Genomic DNA, 22,236 nt, shown 5'->3' on the forward strand with positions numbered 1-22,236 from the left:
AGCCGCCTAACCTCAAACAGACCATCGTTCGCAGCAAATTACCCAGCTTTCAGGAGAACAGCGACCACGACACCACACAACCCTGCCACGGAAACCTCTGCAAGACATGCCAGATCATCAACACAGATACCATCATCACACGTGAGGACACCACCCACCAGGTCCATGGTACAGACTCATGTGACTCAGCCAACGTTGTCTACCTTATACGTTGCAGGAAAGGATGCCCCGGAGCATGGTACATCAGCGAGACCATGCAGACACTGCGACAACAGATGAACGGACACCGCACAACAATCGCCAGGCAGGAGTGTTCCCTCCCAGTCGGGGAACACTTCAGCAATCAAGGACATTCAGCCTCCGATCTTCTGGTAAGCATTCTCCAAGGCGGCCTTTGAGACACACGACAATGCAAAATCGTCAAGCAGAAACTGATAGCCAAGTTCCGCATTCATGAGGACGGCCTCAACTGGGATCTTGGGTTCATGTCACGCTACATGTAACCCCACCTGACGTAGAGTCATCCAGACTCGAGTCGTCGTTGACTTGTTCTCTCTACACAGATGCGGCTGGACCTGCTGTGATTTCCAGCAGCAAAAAGAAAATTTTTTTTATTTTTATTTTTTTAATATTTTTTTTTATAAATTGTTTTTTGTTTTTCATACAGACCCCAGCATCTGCAACATTTGACCCCTTGTGACCCCACCTCATTGTTCTTTGATGTAATGTTTTCCTGACTGACCTGTTTGGACACCATTCACACCTTTGATTGCTGTGATTATCTCTCTGCCGAGGTGTGATAAAGGGCAGTTAGAAAGATTACCTGTAATCATCTGGCAGTGTTCTCCGACTATATATGCTGTGCCTATACGCATCTCTTCACTTCACCTGACGAAGGAGCAGTGCTCCTAAAGCTTGTGATTTCAAATAAAGCTGTTGGACTATAACCTGGTGTTGTGTGACTTCTCACAGTATAAGTAAAGATATAGTGCTGGAGAAATTAATGGGACTAAGTGGCGACAAATCCCCTGGACTGGGCGACCTGCATCCTAGGGTTTTAAAAGAGGTAGCTGCAGAGATAGTGGGTGCACTGGTATTAATCTTGCAGAATTCCCCAGATTCTAAAGCAGTGCCCAAGGATTGGAAAGTAACAAACACAACCCTGCTACTTAAGAAAGGAGGAAGAGAAAAAACAGGAACTATAGGCCAGTTAGCCTGACATCAGTAGTAGGCAAAATGCTAGAATCTATTATTAGGGATGTGGTAACAGGGTACTTAGAAAATCATATGATTAGGCAAAGTCAACATGGTTTTATGAAAGGGAAATCATGTTTGACAAATCTGTTAGTTTTTTGAAGATGTAACTGGTAGGATGGGTAAGGGGAATCCAGTGGATGTAGTGTATTTGGATTTTCAAAAGGCATTCGATAAGGTGCCACACAAGAGGTTATTATACAAAATTAGGACTCATGGTATTGGGGGTAATATATTAGCATGGATTGAGGAATCTTAATGGATAGAAAACAGAGAGTAGGAATAAATGGGACTTTTTCGGGTCGGCAGGCTGTAAATAGCAGGGTACCGCAAGGATCAGTGCTTGGGCCTCAGGTATTTACAGTCAATATTAATGACTTAGATGAAGGGACTGAGTGTAGCGTATCCAAGTTTGCTGATGATACAAAGTTGGGTGGGAAAGTGAGCTATGAGGATGCAAAGAGGCTGCAGGGAGATATAGACAGGTTAACTGTGTGGGCAAGAACATGGCAAATGGAATACAATGTGGGGAAGTGTGAAGTTATCCACTTTGGTAGGAAAAACAAAAAAGCAGATATTTTTTGAATGGTGAGAGAGTGGGAAATGTTTGCACTGAGGGACCTGGGTGTCCTTGTACATGAATCACAGAAAGTTAACATGCAGGTACAACAAGCAATTAGGAAAGCAAATGGGATGTTAGCTTTTGTTACAAAGGGATTAGAGTATAAGAGTAAAGAAGTCTTACTACAATTATACAGGGCGTTGGTGAGGCCACACCTGGAGTACTGTGTACAGTTCTGGTCTCCTTACCTAAGGAAAGACATACTTGCCTTAGAGGGAGTGCAGCGAAGGTTCACTAGACTGGTTCCTGGAATGAGGGGATTGCCCTATGAGGAGAGATTGAGTAAACTAGGCCTATATTCCTTAGAGTTTAGAAGAATGAGAGGTGATCTAATTGAAACATCTAAAATTCTTAAGGGGCTTGACAGGGTTAATGCTGGAAAAATGTTTCCCCTGCCTGAGGAATCTAGAACACGGGGTCACAGTCACAGAATAAGGGGTAAGCCATTTAGGATTGAGATGAGGAGAAATTTCTTCACTCAAAGGTTTGCGAATCTTTGGAATTCTCTACCCCAGAGAGCTGTGGATGCTCAGTCATTGAGTATATTCAAGACAGAGGTCGATAAATTGTGAACAAAGGGAATTAAGGGATATGGGGACAGTGCGAGAAGGTGGAGTTGAGGCAGAAGGTCAGCCATGATCTTGTTGAATGGAGGAGCAGGCTCGAAGAGCCAAATGGCCTACTCCAGCTCCTATTTCTTATGTTCTTATATACTCTGCAGCTACAATACTGGGCTACTACACATTCCCCTCTGACTCCACTCCATCATAGGTGACTGCTCCTTTAAGCTCTTTTGAAACCATGTTATCTCACTACCCTCCTCCTGCCCGCAAAGACTCTTAAGCCTATCTCCTCAACTGCACTTCTAGTTCTTCCCCCACCCCCACCCTCACACGTTAACCTTCCCGTGTCCTGTGTCCTGTTTGAAGTCCTCTGTGCTCTTTTGTAAAGTGCTGAGAAATACAGGAAACTTTTTTTTTATCCAGCACGGATGGGACCGACATGGTGCAGGTTCATCAAAAATTCCGGATAACCGAACGCTTTAGTAAAAGATAGGGAGAGTTGACAGCTCCTCTATCTGCACTGTGGGGATTCTGTGATTTCTGTGAGCTCCGTATAAAGCAACAAACCCTGTTGCTTAGCAACAACTGTAGAACAATGGCCACAAGTTTCAAGCGTCTCTGTAGCTTAGCAACAGCTGCATCCACACCCTTGCACAGCACAGATGGAAGAAGGCAAATACAATATGAAGTAAAACCTACTCCTGAATTTTGCCGGTTAACTGAGATTTCCGGTTATTTAGGTGCCGGTAAATCGAAAGTTTCCTGTATTCTTCTCTGCAAAGTATGTTATAAACTGCTAATTATTGCAGCTGATATTCAAGTGTCATGACACAAAGGTCTTCATGATGTGCCAGTTTTAAATAGAACTCCTTATTCCTAGCAACAGTTCATTCACTGGATTATGAAGAAGCTGAATTACATTTTCAAGCAGTCAATATGACCATGGGCAGTCATGCTTTGAATTCACCTGCATGTTAAAGAAGAGAATATTAAAAGGACTGAAATAGTACCCTTTGGAACTCACTGAAGAACAGAGCGAGGTCAGAAGATCTCATGGAACGATGATAGCATCATAGTTCATCTCGTTACTTCTGCAGATCAACAGTGGAATATGTTGGCTAGTTGAAGGGCACTAAGCCAAGAGGTCAGGTATTATATTCAGTAAATGACTGTAAACATTAGGGCTGTATCCTGTAGAAGGGGCTGTAACTGTCAGATAGGTCCACATGCAATCTGCATGAAAATGAATTCATCCGAAGAACAGCCCTGTATGAGCAGAGCTACGTGTAGTAACAATGGCCAGCAGCGAGTGACAGCGCACTTGTGCTGCCAGGACCGAAACAACACTCTGCTTAAACTGCAACAAATTTATTGCCGCCAACAGCCTCAGGAACACACAATTAGATGACTGAACAAGATGTTATGCCTGGGTCAGGATACATCTTAAAACAACATCTTATTGTATCGGAGCCCGTTGCCTTTTATTGTGTGCCAAAGTGAAACATAAAATCCTTCACTGTAACCTTAACAGAGAGGATCACTGCAAAGAGGTTCTGACATGTAACTGATTGGAGCTCTACTGTCTCACCGCAGGATTAGTGTATTAGCAGCACCCGGAGTATTAAAGGCAATAAGCAGCAAGGACTTTCAATGTAACCTTTGCGGAAAAACTCCAAAAATATTTTCCAATTTTCTCTGCACCACTTCTGAAGGCAACTAGTCCTGCTATGAAACCATCTCCCATTCCACAGGATCGAGCAGCACTTTTATACTTCATCAAACTGACCATTATTTATGCGTCCGTTTGGACGGAGAGTGTTGGAGACTATTTGCCAACAGGGGACATCACATGGAGCCTGACCCGATTCTTAGCAGACATCCACACATATGCACAATCCGCCATTGTTCGCCAAATAGGGACGAGGAGATGGGACACTGGTTGACTTTTCTCTCTCTAGCCCAAAGCACCGAGGGCAATTGTAGCGGCCCTACTACTGCCGCAGCCGAAATCAGCTAACGGAGCACAGACCAGGGATCAGACCTGGGACCTTTCTACTCCTGTGTGACAGGGTCGCACAACAGGCATTGGGTGAGCTCAGAAATTCCCAATTTCAACAGACGACTGGTAATGACTTTTTTTTTTTATTGAATCGATATTCAGAACGAATGGAAAAAGCCAATGGTTGTTCTCAGCGACAAAACAATCTGATCCACAACTCGTCACATACAACAGCAGACATCCATTCTGGGAAATCCAACATGGTATGTCCACAAAGCATTAAATTGGAAATTGCTTCTCAAAATATATGAAATAAAAAGAATTGAATTTTATTTTAGACCAGCTCTTGAAGTGGGGGGGAGGGGGAGGGAGGAGACGGGGTAATTATTCTACCACTAACCCAGGATAGAACTAAGAATAGAAAGACAGGGAAGGACACCTCTGATGCAGGTTTGTGTACCTCAATTATACAACGTAAGTGGTTCATTGTGATAAATCAGTTGTCAGGACCTGCTTAGGATTGGTCCCTAGCTTCTCCTAAACATGCTACCCACCCAGGCTCAGTCTGCACACAGTCGCCCAAGCATGTTGTCCACCAACAATAACTTGCATTCACATAGCATTTCAGAGGGATGAAAAATGGACTCAAAGGAGGGACGGGGTGGGGGGGGGGTGCAGTTAAGAGAGGATCATGAAAAAAGATTAGGTGAAAGAAATAGATTTTGAGGAAAATTTAAGGATGGCAGCGAGGTAAGCAAGGTGGGGTGGTTTAGAAAGATTGTTGCAAAGTGCGGAGCCAAGCCAGATGAAGGGAATAGAAAGAGGGCTCGAATCAGAAAAGTAGAACTGTGCGCACTGGCATGTAGAGCTGGAGGAGAATGGCAAAGATAGGAAGCAGCAAGGCCATGAAGGGATTTGTGGAGAAGGATTTTTGAGTTCAATGAGTTTGAGGATGGGAGCCAATAAAGATTGGCGAGGACAGAGGTGATGTGGGAGCAGGAATTAATTAAGGACAGGATGCAGGCAGTAGAATTTTGGTAATTTATGCAAGGTGGAACCCAGGCACCTGGCAAGCATAGAAGTAACAAAGGTGCAGCTTTCAGTGTTAATGCAGGTGAGGTAGGGACAGAGGAAGGTGACTTTGCAAAGGTGAGAGAGAGACTCTTGGTGGTGGCTACATGATGGGATTTGAAACTCAGCTCAGGATGAAATAGGGCACCACGCGGTTATAGAAACATAGAAGATAGGAGTCCCTCGAGCCTGCTCCACCATTCAATGCGATCATGGCCGATCATCCAAATTCAGTACCCTGTCCCTGCTTTCCCCCCATATCCCTTGATCCCTTTAGCCTTAAGAAATATATCCAACTCCTTCTTGAATATATTTAATGAATTGGCCTCTACTGCTTTCTGTGGTAGAGAATTCCACAGGTTCACCACTCTCTGGGTGAAGAAATTCCTCCTCATTTCTGTCCTAAATGGCTTACCCCTTATCCTTAGACTGTGACCCCTGGTTCTGGACTCCCCGACCATCGGGAACATCCTTCCTGCATCTAGTCTGTCCAGTCCTGTCAGAATTTTATAAGTTTCAATGAGATCCCCTCTCATTCTTCTAAACTCCAGCGAGTATAAGCCCAATCGACCCAATCTCTCCTCATATGTCATTCCTGCCATCCCAGGTATCAGCCTGGTGAATCTTCGCTGAACTCCTTCCATGGCAAGAACATCCTTCCTCAGATAAGGCGATCAAAACTGCACACAATACTCAAGATGTGGTCTCACCAAGGCCCTGTACAACTGCAGCAAGACATCCTTGTTCCTGTACTCAAACCCTCTCGCTACGATGGCTAACATAGCATTTGCCTTCTTAACCGCCTGCTTCACCTGCATGCTTACCTTCAGCGACTGGTGCACAAGGACACCCAGGTCTCGTTACACTTCCCCTTCTCCCAATCTATTGCCATTCAGATAATAATCTGCCTTCCTGTTTTTGACACCAAAGTGGATAACCTCGCATTTATCTACGTTATATTGCATCTGCCATGCTTCTGCCCAATCACCCAACCTGTCCAAATCATACTGGAGTTTCTCAGCATCCTCCTCACAGCACACACGCCCACCCAGCTTTGTGTCGTCTGCAAACTTGGAGATATTACATCTAGTTCCCTTATCTAGATCATTAATATGCATTGTGAATAGCTGGGGTCCAAGGACCGATCCCTGCGGTACCCCACTAGTCACTGCCTGCCACTTGGAAAAAGACCCGTTTATTCCAACTCTTTGCTTTCTGTCTGCCAACCAGTTCTCTATCCAAGTCAATACCTTGCCCCCAATCCCATGTGCCTTAACTTTACACGCTAATCTCTTATGCGGGACCTTATCGAAAGCCTTTTGAAAGTCCAAATACACCACATCCACTGGTTCTCCCTTATCTATTTTACCAGATACATCCTCATTAGTCAAGCACGATTTACCTTTTGTAAATCCATGTTGACTTTATCCGATCCTGTCACTGTTTTCCAAGTGCTCTGCTATTACATCTTTTATGATGGACTCTAGCATTTTCCCCACTACTGATGTCAGTAATTCCCTGTTTTCTCTCTACCACCTTTTTTGAATAGTGGGGTAACATTAGCTACCCTCCAATCCATGGGTACTGTTCCAGAGTCTATCGAGTTCTGGAAGATGATCAGCAATGCATCTACTATTTCTAGGGCCACTTCCTTAAGTACCCTAGGATGTAGATTATCAGGCCCTGGGGATTTATCGGCCTTCAATCCCGTCAATTTCCTAACACCATTTCCCTACAAATACTGATTTCTTTCAGTTCCTCCCTTTCATCAGATCCTATGTTCCCCGACATCTCTGGGAAGTTATTTGTGTCCTCCTTTGTGAAGACAGAACCAAAATATGTATTTAATTGGTCTGCCATGTCTTTGTTCCCCATTATAAATTCCCCCTTTTCACTTTCTGCAAGGGTGAGCAGCCAGGGGGACAATGGAATTAGGAGGTAGGGTCCAAAGTTCTTGGTGAGAAGTAAGCTGGATGACTTCAGTCTTGTGTGTCAGCTGTGGCTCAGTGGATAGCACACTAGCCTGAGTCAGAAGGCTGTAGGTTCAAGTCCCACTCCAGGTGCTTGAGCACATGAATCTAGGCTGACACTCCAGTGCAGTGCTGAGGGAGTGCTGCACTGCTGGAGGTGCCGTCTTTCAGATGAGATGTTAAACCAAGGCCCCGTCTGCTCTCTCAGGTGGACGTAAAAGATCCCAAGGCACTATTTTGAAGAGCAGGGGCTTTATCCCCAGTGTCCTGGCCATTACTTATCCCTCAATCAACATAACAAAAACAGATTATCTGGCCATTATCACATTGCTGTTTGTGGGAGCTTGTTGTGTGCAAATTGGCTGCTGTGTTTCCCACATTAGTGACTACACTCCAAAAGTACTTCATTGGCTGTAAAGTGCTTTGAGACGCCTGGTGGTCGTAAAAGGCGCTATATAAATGCAAGTCTTTCTTTCTTTTCTTTTTCTCAGTGAGCATTTGGAGAAAACTTTTTCAGATAATCAATTGGACAACACAGTGATGGAGTCAAGGGCGGGGATGGAGAGACAGAGCCAGGTGTCACCAGAATACATACGGGGGCTAGCCCCAAAGCCTATGGGTGTCATTATTCAGGTGGAACACGTAGATATGGAGAAAGAGGCCCAACGATGGGAACTTGAGGTACATCTGAGGTTATTATCCTGGAAATTGAGGAAAAGCCAGTGCAGATGATGGCACTGACTGAGTTGTGGCAGTTAGAGGTCGATCCAAAGAAGGGAGTGGACTAAACAAAGGTAGCCCCACGGAGGTTGAAAATAGGATGGAGAAAATAGAGGGTCAAGGGTGACTTTTAATGATGATGGCTCACTGACAGGCAGGAGGAATGGGATCCAAGGAAAGGGAGCCTTCGACAATATCAGGGAGTATTGGATTTCATTATATGGTCAGGACTAGGGCTGGGTACACAGGAGGTGCCTGGTGAAGGCAGGGAAGGGGGCAAGAAGCTGCAGAATGATATGAGGTAAGAGGAAGGAGGAGGCAAGGTGGATAGTCTTGATCTTGAAATGAGGCAATCCATGAGCTCCACAAACTTGACATTGGAGGCAAGGATGGAGGGAGCAGAGGAAGGCGCTCAGAGGAGATGTTCCATCATGAAAAAGTCTGCCACTCTCCTTATCCTCCAGGATAATCCTGGAATAGTAGAAGGATTTGGCTGTGCAGAGAGCTGGGGGCAATATTGCTTACGGCCAAATCTGGCAGTAATTACGATGACCCAGCCAAATCTGGCCAGTAGTACACAAAGTGCGCTCATACCTCCAACCCTCAAATTTAAGGGTGCGGAGGTGGAAATTGTACCACGGAATGGTAGGGATGGGTGACTGTGTGGGGCATAGAAGGAATTATGAACATCAAAGGAATTATGATCAAATGCATCAGAGACAAGGATGCTGTTAAGCACATCAACAGCGCACTGCAGTGGATGAAGAGCAAAAGGAGAGGAAGTTGGGAGTTTGGATTTTGGAGATGGTGCTGGGAGATATTTTTTTTCCACAGAAAGATGAGGGGTTAGCGGCCGTAGAGCAATGTGGTCGTTGAGGGAAACAAGGTGGTGATCGGAGATGGTCTGATCAGTAATAAAAACCTTGGTGGTGGCAAGATGTCATGTGAAGGTGTGGTCGAGAGGGTAGCTGTGGACATGGGTGGGAGAGTTTGAGGTGCAGGGTCAGGTTAACCGAGACAGGAATGCAGCAAAACTGGAGGAGAGGGGGTTAGGGGAATTTAGGTGGTTAGAATTGTTGAGTATGAGGAATCATTTGGTGCAGAAGCTGAGAAAAGGGAAGAGATTTCAGCAGGAATGCTGCCGAGGGACTTTAAAGGGCAGTTGGTCAACGAGGGCATTAGAGGAGAGGTGGGAGTAATGGTAGAGGACTAGATGCTCAAAGGAGGAGAAGGTTAAAGTGGAGTAAGGGTATGTCAAGAATGGGCCTTGTAGCGAGAGCCACACTGCCACCACAACCACTAGGATGGGGATTATGTAGCCACGGACTGTGAGCCAAGCTCCAATAAGGACCATGTTATGATCTGGAATGCACTACCTGAAAAAGTGGTGGAAGCAAAATCAATAGTAACTTTCAAAAAGGAAATGGATATATACTTAAAAAGGAGAAATTCGCAGGGCTATGGGCAAAGAGAGTGGGACTAATTGGATAGCTCTTTCAAAGTGTAGTCACAGACACAATGGTCCGAATGGGCTCCTGTGTGCTGTATAATTCTTTGATTAGGATGTTGATGGACACATCAGGATGAGATGGTAGATAACGAGAGCCTCATTTACAAGGGAACAAAGGAAAGTGAATGTGGAATGGACGGTTGTACCTACCTAGTCTCAGTGTCTTGCCCTTCCTAAACATGCTTCTCGCCCAGTCTGTTTCCAGTCTCCCCTTCGCACTTTCTGCTCACCCAGTGTGTTTCCAGTCACCCCTTTGCACTGACTGCATGACCAGACTCTATTATCAGCCCCACTTGAAGATAATGGTCATTAATCTCCATTAACTCAGACTGCAGTTAAATCCCACTCAAGAAAGCAGCGCTCGTTTAGCTGAAGTAGACAGACTTAATTAAAGGCAGATTAATGGTTTACACCTGATCATAACTTCCATCCACTGTGCTAATTGAGTTCAATACAATCCTTTAAAAGCCAACTTCACATGTCGTTAATTAATGTGAATGAGGTTGCAAATTTTTTTTTTTTTTTTTTTTTTTTTTTTTTTTAATTGATCCATGTCACAGAGAGCAATGAGATAGGCTAGAAATTTAAATGGGAAAAACATTATTATAATAAGCAGTTAGCAATGTCATAGACAAAGTGCAATGGTTATTAAAGATACCAAAGCTGATTATTACAAAGTGATTTGTTTGTACAGGACCCATCCTACAGATTTCACTTGTACTCACGAAAGAACCAAAAATACTTATATAATCATTTTGCCGGCCTCCGTTCCCAGAGCTTCGCTAGTGGTAAGTGCAGGTTGGGAAATGGGGGCCACAATTATGTAGTCCCATCTCTACTACTGCCAGCGAGGCTCTGTGCTGGGAGCAGAGCCAGACAAACTTAGTCCCTCCATGCTTTTCCAGAAGGCAGCACCAACATCATGTGCTCCCAGGTCAAGAGCAGCCTGCACAGATAGTAAACCTCCCTTTAAGGCCAGCTAACAATCTCCGTCCTTCTGTGAACTTTTCCACTTCACATCCCAGTCATCCTTGTGCCCTCCCTAAATGAGATGGCAACTAAGCACCAATTAGTGTTGAAGCATCGGCAGTTTGCAGCAGGAACACATACATTTGCAGCTTGGATCAAAGGGGGTCAGAGGGGAATTTGCCAGATTTCCACCCCTCCCCCTCCCAAATTGGCCTGGGTTTTTTAAATCTGGCTTTTTACCTCTTTCAGGAGATCACATGATTTCGGGTGGGGTGCAGAGTGTATATATTGTGATAACAGCCTGGATGGAACAGAGGGTCTTTTCCTGCCCATCACTGTTCGTAGACTGCCCAAATCATTTTACACAACAAGCAGAAGTCTACTTTTGTACCATCAGACTGTCTTATATTTGAATCCAGGTCAGGGAGGTCAATCCAGGTCAGAGAAGTTAAAGGGAGGCATGCAAACACACCGCCACATCCAATCATCATAAAGAGCAAATTTAGGCCTATATTCTCTAGAGTTTGGAAGAGCGAGAGGTGATCTCATTGAAACATAGATAATTCTTTCAGGGCTCGACAGGGTAGATGCAGGGAGGATGTTTCCCCTGGCTGGGGAGTCTACAACCAGGGGGGCAGTGTCTCAGAATCAGGGGTCGGCCATTTAGGACTGAGATGAGGAGAAATTTCTTCACTCAGAGGGTGGTGAATCTTTGGAATTCTCTACTCCAGAGGGCTGCGGAGGCTCAGTCATTGAGTATATTCAAGACAGATCAATAGATTTTTGAATATTAAGGGAATCAAAGGATATGGGGATAGTCCAGGAAAGTGGAGATAAGATAGAAGATCAGACATGATATTGAATGGCAGAGCAGGCTCGAAGGGCCAAATGGTCTACTCCTGCTCCTATTTCTTATGTTCTTAACCATGTGTCAACTTCGTCAGCAATCAAAGGTCCATACATTTAACCAATATTAACATTTCTAAAAGTGAATTATCTAAAAATAAGTAAAAGGGGCAAGGCTGAACTTCACCTTCAGCCCAGGCTCAGTAGGTAACACGGTCACCTCTGAGCGATAAAGTTGTGGGCTCAAGTCCCACTCCAGGATTCAACCCACATAGTCTTGGCTGACACGGCAATGCCGCACTGAGGGGGTGCAATATTGTCGGGTGCCAAGTTATGAGATTATGAGGTCCTGCCTGTCTATTACGTGAGCGCTGAAGAGCGTGAAAGAACGGGGAATGCTCCTGATAATAACAACAGAAAATGCTGGAAAAACTCAGCAGGCTAGGCAACATCCGTGGAGAGAGAAATAGAGTCAACGTTTCAGGTCAAAACCCTTTGTCAAGACTGAAAAAGCACAGGAAATGAAACAAATTAAAAGGCCAGTTTGGAGGCTGGGACAGAACAAAAGAGAAGTGAAGAGACATTAACAGGTATTCAAAACGAGACGAGATGGTGATAGGACTAGGAGACAAAAGACGGCTCTAGATTAGGTATGAAATGCACTGGCAGAATGGGAGACAGCTGCCATGTGGGAGAGATTCCCTCAACGAATACGATCGAAAAACAGAGATGATTCATTTATCTCATACTATTTGTGTGTTCTTACTATTTAAGAAAGCTGTTCCTTTTCCCCCGAGGGATACAAAGCCTCAACAAAGCACCCCTCATAGGATTACACTTCCTTGCTGCGCCAAGCGGTGTACAGGATTAAAGAAGCTCCCTTTGAAAGCCTCACTTGAAAAGAGCCCTCGTGGGATTACAAAGCCCCATTGGAGCATGTCCTTCACAGGGAAGAAAGCTTCACACGCGCTGGCACCTTACAGGGTTAAAGAAGCTCCCTTGATTCCACTTTAGCACCTACAGTTCATGGATGAAAGAGTCTTGCTCAGAGAAAAAGTTGTAATTTATAATGAAACCTGTCAGAAGATGGCAAAAAACACTCAAAAGTAGGGGGTTTTTTTTCCCTTCCTTGATTCTGCCAAGTCACATGGGGCATATGACTCAGATGTCAACATGTACAGTACAAGCTGTCTACAGCTCGCTCTCCCACACTGCAATTAGTCGTTAACACCACTCGCAAGCCAGCAGAGGTCATAGATTCCAACTACTTCCCTGCGGAGCAGCACACAAGAAGATGACATCGACCCCCACTACCCAGCCCACATACTCCTACAACATGAACAAACAGCCCATGAATATTAGAGATCAGAAACATCAGAGCTTTCCCAACTATACGAAGAGCTCATATTACTCACACTAACCTGCACTCGATATTAATGGAGATTAGCTCCTTTAGAGCTGTCACTGGGTATGTTAGTCATTGATTTTTAAAGAATCAATTATCTTTCAAATTTTAAACAAAACAGATGAACAATGAAAGCGAGCCTACATCCACGGATTAGTGGGCCACTTAAAATACAACATCTCTCAACTGAAGACTGCGCAATAGAAAGCAAAGATGAAAAAGGTCATCTAACTGCAGAAGAGCATCGCTGGGGAATCAATCTCTCGTTAACGCTCCGAGACTCAATGCACCAGCCAACAACTAACTAGTTTGAGCTCATAGAGCCCATAGAGATGCCGAGGATAATCATTAAAAGGGGTCTAAAATTGCAGGAGCCTCTCCAGATCCAATCTGCAGCTTTGTGCCTAGTCATGTGTCTGTACTGACAGTGAGGGAGGGGGAAGAGAGTGACAGGAAACAAAGAGTTGGGGAATTGGGCACGTCTACTTAAAATGGGTGAATAACGAGTCGGCAGCCAGTTTTACCCCCTCCCGATTTTTATTTCTATTGAAGTCATTGTAAAACGGGCTGCCGACTCGCTATCACCCATTTTACACTATCGCACAAAGTCAAGATCTGCCCCAGTGGGTGCATGTACTTTACAGCAGGCACAATGAAGATCATTCATGTCTCAGATAATCTACCAAGATCGTACCTGCGAGGGCCCGCCCCCACATACACACACCCACCATGACATCTGCAAGCAGATCCTGTGGTACCAGGGAGGGAATACAAAGAATACTCATTTGTGATATTTAAGCCAATTTTATATTCCTGGAAACTGGCTTGGGGAGCCCATTAAGTTAGGTGGGTAGACCTTCAGCTCTTTCTACTGGAGCTGTATTAAAAATACGAGCTGTGAATGCAGAAAATATTACCAGTTATTCTCTTGCACAAAGCCATAAAATGAACCCCCATCACTGTTAGCCTAATTATATGATAGAGTAGCACTGTAGTAACCTACCATCATAGAAACCGGTTGTCAGTATCAACACAGAAACGCTTCTTTCAAACATGTGCACACTAATAACATGAGAAAGGTAGGAAACAATAATGTTTTAATGGTTTAGAGCATCATACAGCCTCACAGACAGTGTTTCTGTCTTGTAGCACACTTCAGACTCTACTTCACCCTATATATAATCTAGTTATCAAAATGATTTAAAATATATACCATGCATAGTACATTACTGATGCCACGGTTATTTTACACCCCATCCTGGGAAATATTGACATGTGCAATAAACATTCAGCGCTGGGTAGATAGTTACATCTGTATTATTGAGTCTATGTACAGCTCGCACTGGATCGATAGTTACAGATGTACTACCAGGTCTATGTAGAATTGATGTTGTGCACTGGCTGCACAGTTATAACTGTATTACTAGGTCCATGTACAGAAAGCAGTTACCACTGAATGTGCAATACTGCTTGTAGTGATGGATAGTTACAACTGAATTACTATGTAGACCACGCTCGATCAGCTCCGATGGACAGGCCACATCATCCGCATGCCGGATAGGAGACTCCCAAAACAAGCGCTCTACTCGGAGCTCCGACACAGCAGGAGAGCCCCAGGTGCTTCAAGGACACCCTCAAAGCCTCCTTGAAAAAGCGCAACATTCCCATCGACACCTGGGAATCCCTGGCCCAAGACCGCTCAAAGTGGAGGAGAAGCATCCGGGAAGGCGCCAAACACCTTGAGTCTCTTCGCCAGGAGCAAGCGGAAGCAAAGCGCAAACAGCGGAAGGAGCGCAGTCAACCCAAGCACCCCACCCACCCACCCCTTCAACCTCCGTCTGCCCCATCTGTGACTGAGACTGTAGGTCCAGCATTGGACTCATCAGTCACCTGAGAACTCATTTTTAGTGTGGAAGCAAGTCATCCTCGGTTCAGAGGGACTGCCTAAGAAGACGATGACTATGTAGATGTGTGAAATGTGCAATCAATACTTACAGTTGCATCACCAAATAAAGATGTGTTGGACTCTCATAAATGTCTTCCAGTGACACAATGTTCGGGTGCTTGATTCTGAAAGAAATAATGCAATTTAATTACAGCTAACCCTTTCCCATTGATCCTACAGAATAAATTAAAACATCGGCATGGAATTTCCCTCCCCCGCACTCCCACTATGAGCATCAGCCGTGGTTCAGTTGGCAGTCAGAAGGTTGTGGGTTCAAGTCCCACTCCAGAGACTTGAGCACAAAAATCTAGGCTGACACTCCAGTGCAGTGCTGAGGGAGTGCTGCACTGTCGGAGCTGCCGTCTTTTGGACGAGATGTTAAAACAAGAGCCCGTTTGCTCTCTCGGCTGGACGTAAAAGACCTCACGGCACTATTTCAAAGAGATGGGGAGATATCCCCAGTGTGCTGGCCAATATTTATCCCTCAATCAACATTGCTAAAACAAATTATCTGGTGATCACAATGCTGTTTGTGGAAGCTTGCAGTGCGCAAATTGGCTGCTGCGTTTCCTACATTACAAACAGTGACTACACTTCAAAAGTACTTCATTGGCTGTAAAGCGCATTGGGACGTCCCGAGGTCGTGAAAGGCACTATATAAATGCAAGTCTTTCCTTTATTACAAGCACTCCACATTATAATTAGCAGTTTTCTGTATTTATACCATAAATCGTTGGCAATGTTGGCGTCACGAGGGACACCTCTAGCTAAATGTGCCAGAAGTAAGGCTCAAGCACAGAGAGTCCAGCACTCCACCAGAAGGGTTGCTACCCAACAGCCCAATACTTCATCTCTATCATGCGTCACTTTCATCCTGTTTGGGGCATTGCGTTCCACTTCCCTCTGCACGGTCAAACAAAAGCAAGAATGTTGCTGCTGTTCAGTATGACTCGGCTTTTGAAAGTCATTTTATTTGTAATCCCTGTTGATTTTATAATCGCATCATCACGGCGGACGTGTTCAGAGAAAAGCAACACAGGGGCTGCAGCAATCTTAAGCAACAAAATAGCAAAGGCAATTTCCCGCAAGAGGTCAGCGTTGAAGGAGTTAAAAAAAAAGCATTTTGAAACCAAATAAACAGCATTCCACACTGACTCACAGAGCCTGCAGCTTTACATCATCCGATTTTTGACACCCTCCCACGCAAAAATGCAGTCCACAATTATGATCATTACTAACACAGCAAAGAATCAGAATTGAGGTTAATCTTTGACATAATGCAAATGGTTTTAAAAAGACAAGTTTCTTTGTGGGGGGGGGGGGGGGGCGATTTCATATATAAAGGCTGTTCGATATATCAAGGTTCAGGGAAATGGAGGCAGAAAACAGAGTAAAATTTTCCTTACATTGCATTTGATTTTAAAAGCGTTATGCAGCCTCCTATCCGTTTAAAATCAATCTTGTGCCAGTGAGCGGAGTATGTTTCGGTAACCAGCTGCTTTTACATTGAGTAGAAAACCAGAATGAAAAGAATACCAGCAGTTTACAGATTAAAGCTGTTTCATTCAACACACATCTGCTCACCAGCACAGGCGTGAACTTAGACAGATCCTAGTCCTGTAATACTTTTAAAATCTTGTGAAAGTTAAGGTAGGTCTTGTTGTATCGGAAGGCAGGTTTGTCGGTGAAAAGCAATTTTAAATCCTGTTCAAAACAACCAATTTAACGTTAAGAGCAAATGATACAATTCATCAAAAGCAAAATACTACGGATGCTGGAAATCCGAAATAAAAACAGAAAACGCTGGAAATACTCAACAGGTCAGGCAGCATCTATGGTGGGAGAAACAAAGTTAACGTTTCAGGTCGATGACCTTTCATCAGAACTGGAAAAAGTTGGAGATGTAACAGGTTTTAAGCAGGCGCCGAGGCAGAGAAAGGGGGGAGGGGAGGCCTGTGACAGGGTGGAAGACAGAGTGATTAAATGACAAAAGGCACGATGGTGCAAGGCAACAGGGGATGGCAAAAAGGACAAGTAAAGAAACAAAAGATGGGTCTAGAGAAATGGCAATAGCTGAATCATTACCAACAGCTGCTGTCCAAAAAAATAGGAGCAGTGTTTATCATCTGAAATTGTTGAACTCAATGTTGAGTCCAGAAGGCTGTAAAGTGCCTAATTGAAAGATGGGGTGCCGTTCCTCGAGCTTCATTAGAACAGCGTAAGACGCCGAGGACAGAGCGGGAGTGGGGTGGAGAATAAAATGACAGGCGACCGGAAGCTCAGGGTCACGCTTGCGGACTGAACGGAGGTGTTCCGCAAAGCGGTCACCCAATCTGCGTTTGGTCTCCACAATGTAGAGGAGACCGCATCGTGAGCAGCGAATACAGTCTACTAAATTGAAAGTAGTACAAGTAAATTGCTGTTTCACCTGGAAGGGGTGTTTGGGGCCCTGGACATTTCGTGCCGGTGACATTTCCTCAGCAGTTTTATACCCGTGTGATACAATGTTCAACGTTTTCCTGCAAATTCTTCCTACTAAACAAACTTTACATTTTAGTGCCAGGCATCAATAAAAATTCAGGATCAATGCCTTGTATATTGCCAGTTTTTGATCGGAAGCCAATTCATAATCAAAATCATCAATTTTTCCACAGTTAATTCCTTAGTACTTTATGCTATAACAGAGATGGAACTGGGATCAGCAGTATGTCTGCATGTACTCCTGGTAAATATATATCAACCCTACTGCATCACCTCCAATGATGCGAGACAGATCCAAACAATGCTGATGTTGAGAATGCAAGTGTCAAAGAAAACAATCCTGAGTAGATGACATAACTTCTCAGCTGCTCACTGCAGCAAGCCTTTACCCTCAGTCTTTACTGGCCCTCAAGATACAGTGCATTAGTAAAGGACCCAAGTTTTAAATCACTTGAAAACTTGCACCTTTACTGTACCTCCCATTGAAACACAAGAGTCGCTCACATCTGGTGTGGCTCATGTTTATCTCAGTCAGTTCCTATACTTGTGCATGTACAATACAGGTCCAGTAAAAGAGAACCACTTATTTAGATGAATATAGTTTGCATGTGCCTCAGTGCCAATCCAAAAGATGTAAAAAAAGATGAACAAACTTGAGTTTATATAGCACCTTTTACATCCTCATGAAGTTTCAAAGCACTTCACACCCAATGACTTACTTTAGTGCAGTCACTTGTTTTGTAGGCAAATGTGGCAGCTAATCTGTACACAGAAAGGTCCCTCAAATAACAGATGAGGTAAGTGACCAGTTAATCTGCTTTTAGTGGTGTTGGTGGAGAGATGAATGTTGGGTGGGATGTGGGAGGATTCCCTGTTCATCTTCAAATACTGCCATGGGATTGGTTACATCCATCTGAACAGACAGAAATTGGCTTGGTTGAACATCTCATCTGAAAGAGGGTACCCTTGGGCAATGTAGAAATCCCTCCGTACTGCACTGAAATGTCAGCCAGATTATGTGCTCAAGTCCTGGAGTAGGATTTGAATCTACAACCTTCGGACAAGAGAGGACAGCGCTACCACTGAACCAAGCTGGCTCTCTGACAAACTGTATGTTGTAAAGCAGTTAAGTTTCATCCTCTTACTTGCTCCCCATTACCTTTCCAGAAGGCGTTGACCCCTTGATGGGATATATTCCATGGGTAACGGTTGTGCTTTGGTTGGTTCTGTCTTCACAAAGGAGGACACAAATAACCTCCTAGAGATGCCGAGGAACATAGGGTCTGATGAAAGGGTGGAACTGAAAGAAATCAGTATTTGTAGGGAAATGGTGTTAGGAAAATTGATGGGACTGAAGGCCGATAAATCCCCAGGGCCTGATAATCTACATCCCAGGGTACTTAAGGAAGTGGCCCTAGAAATAGTAGATGCATTGCTGATCATCTTCCAGAACTCGATAGACTCTGGAACAGTACCCATGGATTGGAGGGTAGCTAAATGTTACCCCACTATTCAAAAAAGGTGGTAGAGAAAAAGCAGGGAATTATAGACCGGTAAGCCTGACATCGGTAGTGGGGAAAATGCTAGAGTCCATTATAAAAGATGTAATAGCAGAGCACTTGGAAAGCAGTGACAGGATCGGACAAAGTCAACATGGATTTACAAAAGGTAAATCATGCTTGACTAATCTACTGGGATTTTTTGAGGATGTAACTGGTAAAATAGATAAGGGAGAACCAGTGGATGTGGTGTATTTGGACTTTCAGAAGGCTTTCGATAAGGTCCCGCATAAGAGATTAGCGTGCAAAATTAAGGCACATGAGATTGGGGGCAAGGTATTGACTTGGATAGAGAACTGGTTGGCAGACAGAAAGCAAAGAGTTGGAATAAACGGGTCTTTTTCCAAGTGGCAGGCAGTGACTAGTGGGGTACCGCAGGGATCGGTCCTTGGACCCCAGCTATTCACAATGTATATTAATGATCTGGACAAGGGAATTGGATGTAATATCTCCAAATTTGCAGACGACACAAAGCTGGGTGGGAGGGTATGTTGTGAGGAGGATGTCGTGAAACTCCAGTACGATTTGGACAGGTTGGGTGATTGGGCAGAAACATGGCAAATGCACTATAATGTGGATAAATGTGAGGTTATCCACTTTGGTGGCAAAAACAGGAAGGCAGATTATTATTTGAATGGCAATAGATTGGGAGAAGGGGAAGTGCAGAGACCTGGGTGTTCTTGTGCACCAGTCGCTGAAGGTAAGCATGCAGGTGCAGCAGGCGGTTAAGAAGGCAAATGGTATGCTGGCCTTCGTAGCAAGAGCGTTCGAGTACAGGAACAAGGATGTCTTGCAACAGTTGTACAGGGCCTTGGTGAGGCCACACCTGGAGTATTGTGTGCAGTTTTGGTCGCCTTACCTGAGGAAGGATGTTCTTGCCATGGAAGGAGTGCAGTGAAGATTCACCAGGCTGATACCTGCGATGGCAGGAATGACGTATGAGGAGAGATTGTGTCGATTGGGCTTATACTCACTGGAGTTTAGAAGATTGAGAGGGGGTCTCATCGAAACCTATAAAATTCTGTCAAACGTGGACAGACTAGATGCAGGAAGGATGTTTCTGATGGCCGGGGAGTCCAGAACCAGGGGTCATAGTCTAAGGATAAGGGGTAAGTCATTTAGGACTGAAATGAGGAGGAATTTCTTCACCCAGAGAGTGGCAAACCTGTGGAATTCTCTGCCACAAAGGGCGGTGGAGGCCAGTTCATTAAATATATTCAAGAAAGAGTTGGATATATTTCTTAAGGCTAAAGGGATCAAGGGATATGGGGAGAAGGCAGGGACAGGGTACTGAATTTGGATGATCAGCCATGATCTCATTGAATGCAGGAGCAGGCTCGAAGGGCCGAATGGCCTACTCCTGCTCCTATCTTCTATGTTTCTATGCCCATCACAAGCCTGTTCTTACACACGTACTTCCAGCAGGAATTCATTGAGAGATCAGGTGTGGCTAGACGGACCAATTTTTACCTCCCTAACCCAGGAGTGCTTAGGCCAATAGCAACACCCTCAACTAACGCCCCGGCTGAGTTCCGTTAACTCAGCGCGGCCCAGGGATTGAACCCGGATTGAACCCGGGACCGTGCTCGGCTATTAAGTTGAACCATTGGGATAAAGTAGATAAAATGTGTATTCCCCAGTTTAGAAAAGTTGGCATTCAGCAGGACAAACTGTGCTAATAATGGTGGAGCATATTTAGTACATCAACTATCGCTACCATTTATATATAGTGTCTTCACAATAAAACATGTCCCAATGCACTTCACAGAAGGCATATGGAAAGCAGGTTCCAATCCAGGAAAGGAGAGGGACCAAAAGCCTGGTTGAAGAGATGGGTTTTGAGGACATTTTTAAAGGAAAGGTGGAGAGGTGGAGGGGATTAAGGAAGGAATTGTAGAGTGCAGAACCTTGGTGGCTGAAGACTCTACCATCAGTAGTAGATGTAGGGAAGGATGATGCTCAGAGCCAGAGAGATGTAGGACTGAAGGAGGGTGCAGAGATAGGATGGGGCAAGGCCATACAGAGATTTAAAAATGGGAACAAGGAATTGAAGGCACCAGAGGATAGAAAGCCAATGTAGTTCTGTGAGGACCGGGGTGATGGGCAAGTAGGGATAAGTGCAGGCCAGTACAGATGCAGCAAAATGTGGACAAGCTGGAGTTTATCGAGCGTGGAGGATGGGAGGCCAGCAAGGCGAGTGTTGAGCAGGCAAGTCTGGAGGTGACAAAGACTTGTGTCTAACATCAGAGTGGTACAACAGTCATATAACTTGCATGTGTTTCCTGGATACCCCATTACTCACATCGCTGGCATAAGTGGCATGCAGAATCTGTATGAAATGGGTATTCCCCCCCAGCACCCCAAAACCCTTGTGTGCATTTGATGGAGGAGAAGAATCCATTACCTTACCTCAAATTATACATTAATGCAAATACCATTTTGTCAGGCAGTCTGCACAGATGTTGGAAGTGCAAGTTTCACACAGAGTACAAATGACTATTATATGATAGTTATACTGGCACAATTTTCAGTCAACAGCATGATAAAAATCCTTCGTCGCTTGCACAAGTTGTGCACAACAGCCAACATTGCTGCCCTACAACTAACGGATTGCAGTGCTCCCAAAACGAAGACAATGTAGATGAACACTGCCATAAAAACCTGCACCATTTGCAGTCAACTTCTATCACAGAACCGATAGGAAGACACCTTTATGCCGAAAGGAGCACGGTTCAGCAGAGAAGGAAGAACGCTACTGGAAAAGTGATTTTGGTAAAAGGTGCGTGAGCGGCGAGGCCACTTCAAGCTGCTTTTACACTTGCCTGAGAAAGATGCTAGGGTGGTTCCTGGTACAAGCCACCAGCAACCCCAATTCACAAGTCTAGCCGCTGGGAAGACCATTTTTTCCTTTAAAACCAGAACCCCCTAGATGCCGGAGTTAGGGAGTCTGTAAACTACACAAGACCTGTGTGCATCAGGAACCAGCCGCGCTGGCACCATTCGAAGGCCAAAGTACAAGCAGCTTCAGCTAATATCCCCGAAACATAACTTGGTGCTCATCCTAATACTGAAATGATCTCGGTCACATCATCAGGTGGCAAGATCACCATCCATAGTGCAGCCACAATTAAATCGATGTAAAGCACACAAATCTCAAGGTTATGGGCTAAACAGACTAAACTAAATGTTTTAATAAGTTACAAAGGTGGGCTTGGACTGCCACTTTTATCTTCTGTACCAGTGGCTGAAGTCATCGGAGTACATTTAATCAACAAAGTAAAGTTCTTTGAACTTGTTTTAGGGGTCTTTATAATACAAGCTT

General features: G+C 44.6%; 1 protein-coding gene across 2 annotated transcripts in view; it reads right to left on the reverse strand.

Annotated features, from left to right (window-relative positions):
- The window catches only part of LOC147111207 (calcium/calmodulin-dependent protein kinase type 1-like), a 218,079-nt gene that overhangs the window by 45,840 nt on the left and 150,003 nt on the right, over window positions 1-22,236 (reverse strand). For both annotated transcript variants that reach the window (XM_086001871.1, XM_086001872.1), the window contains one exon: window positions 14,925-14,999. In XM_086001871.1, coding sequence (XP_085857997.1) covers window positions 14,925-14,999 — 75 coding nt within the window. The remainder of the gene's footprint in view (window positions 1-14,924; window positions 15,000-22,236) is intronic.

This window comes from Somniosus microcephalus, chromosome 11 (assembly GCF_052327205.1).
Source record: "Somniosus microcephalus isolate GS21.2 chromosome 11, FLI_Smic_1.0, whole genome shotgun sequence".
NCBI lineage: Eukaryota > Metazoa > Chordata > Chondrichthyes > Squaliformes > Somniosidae > Somniosus > Somniosus microcephalus.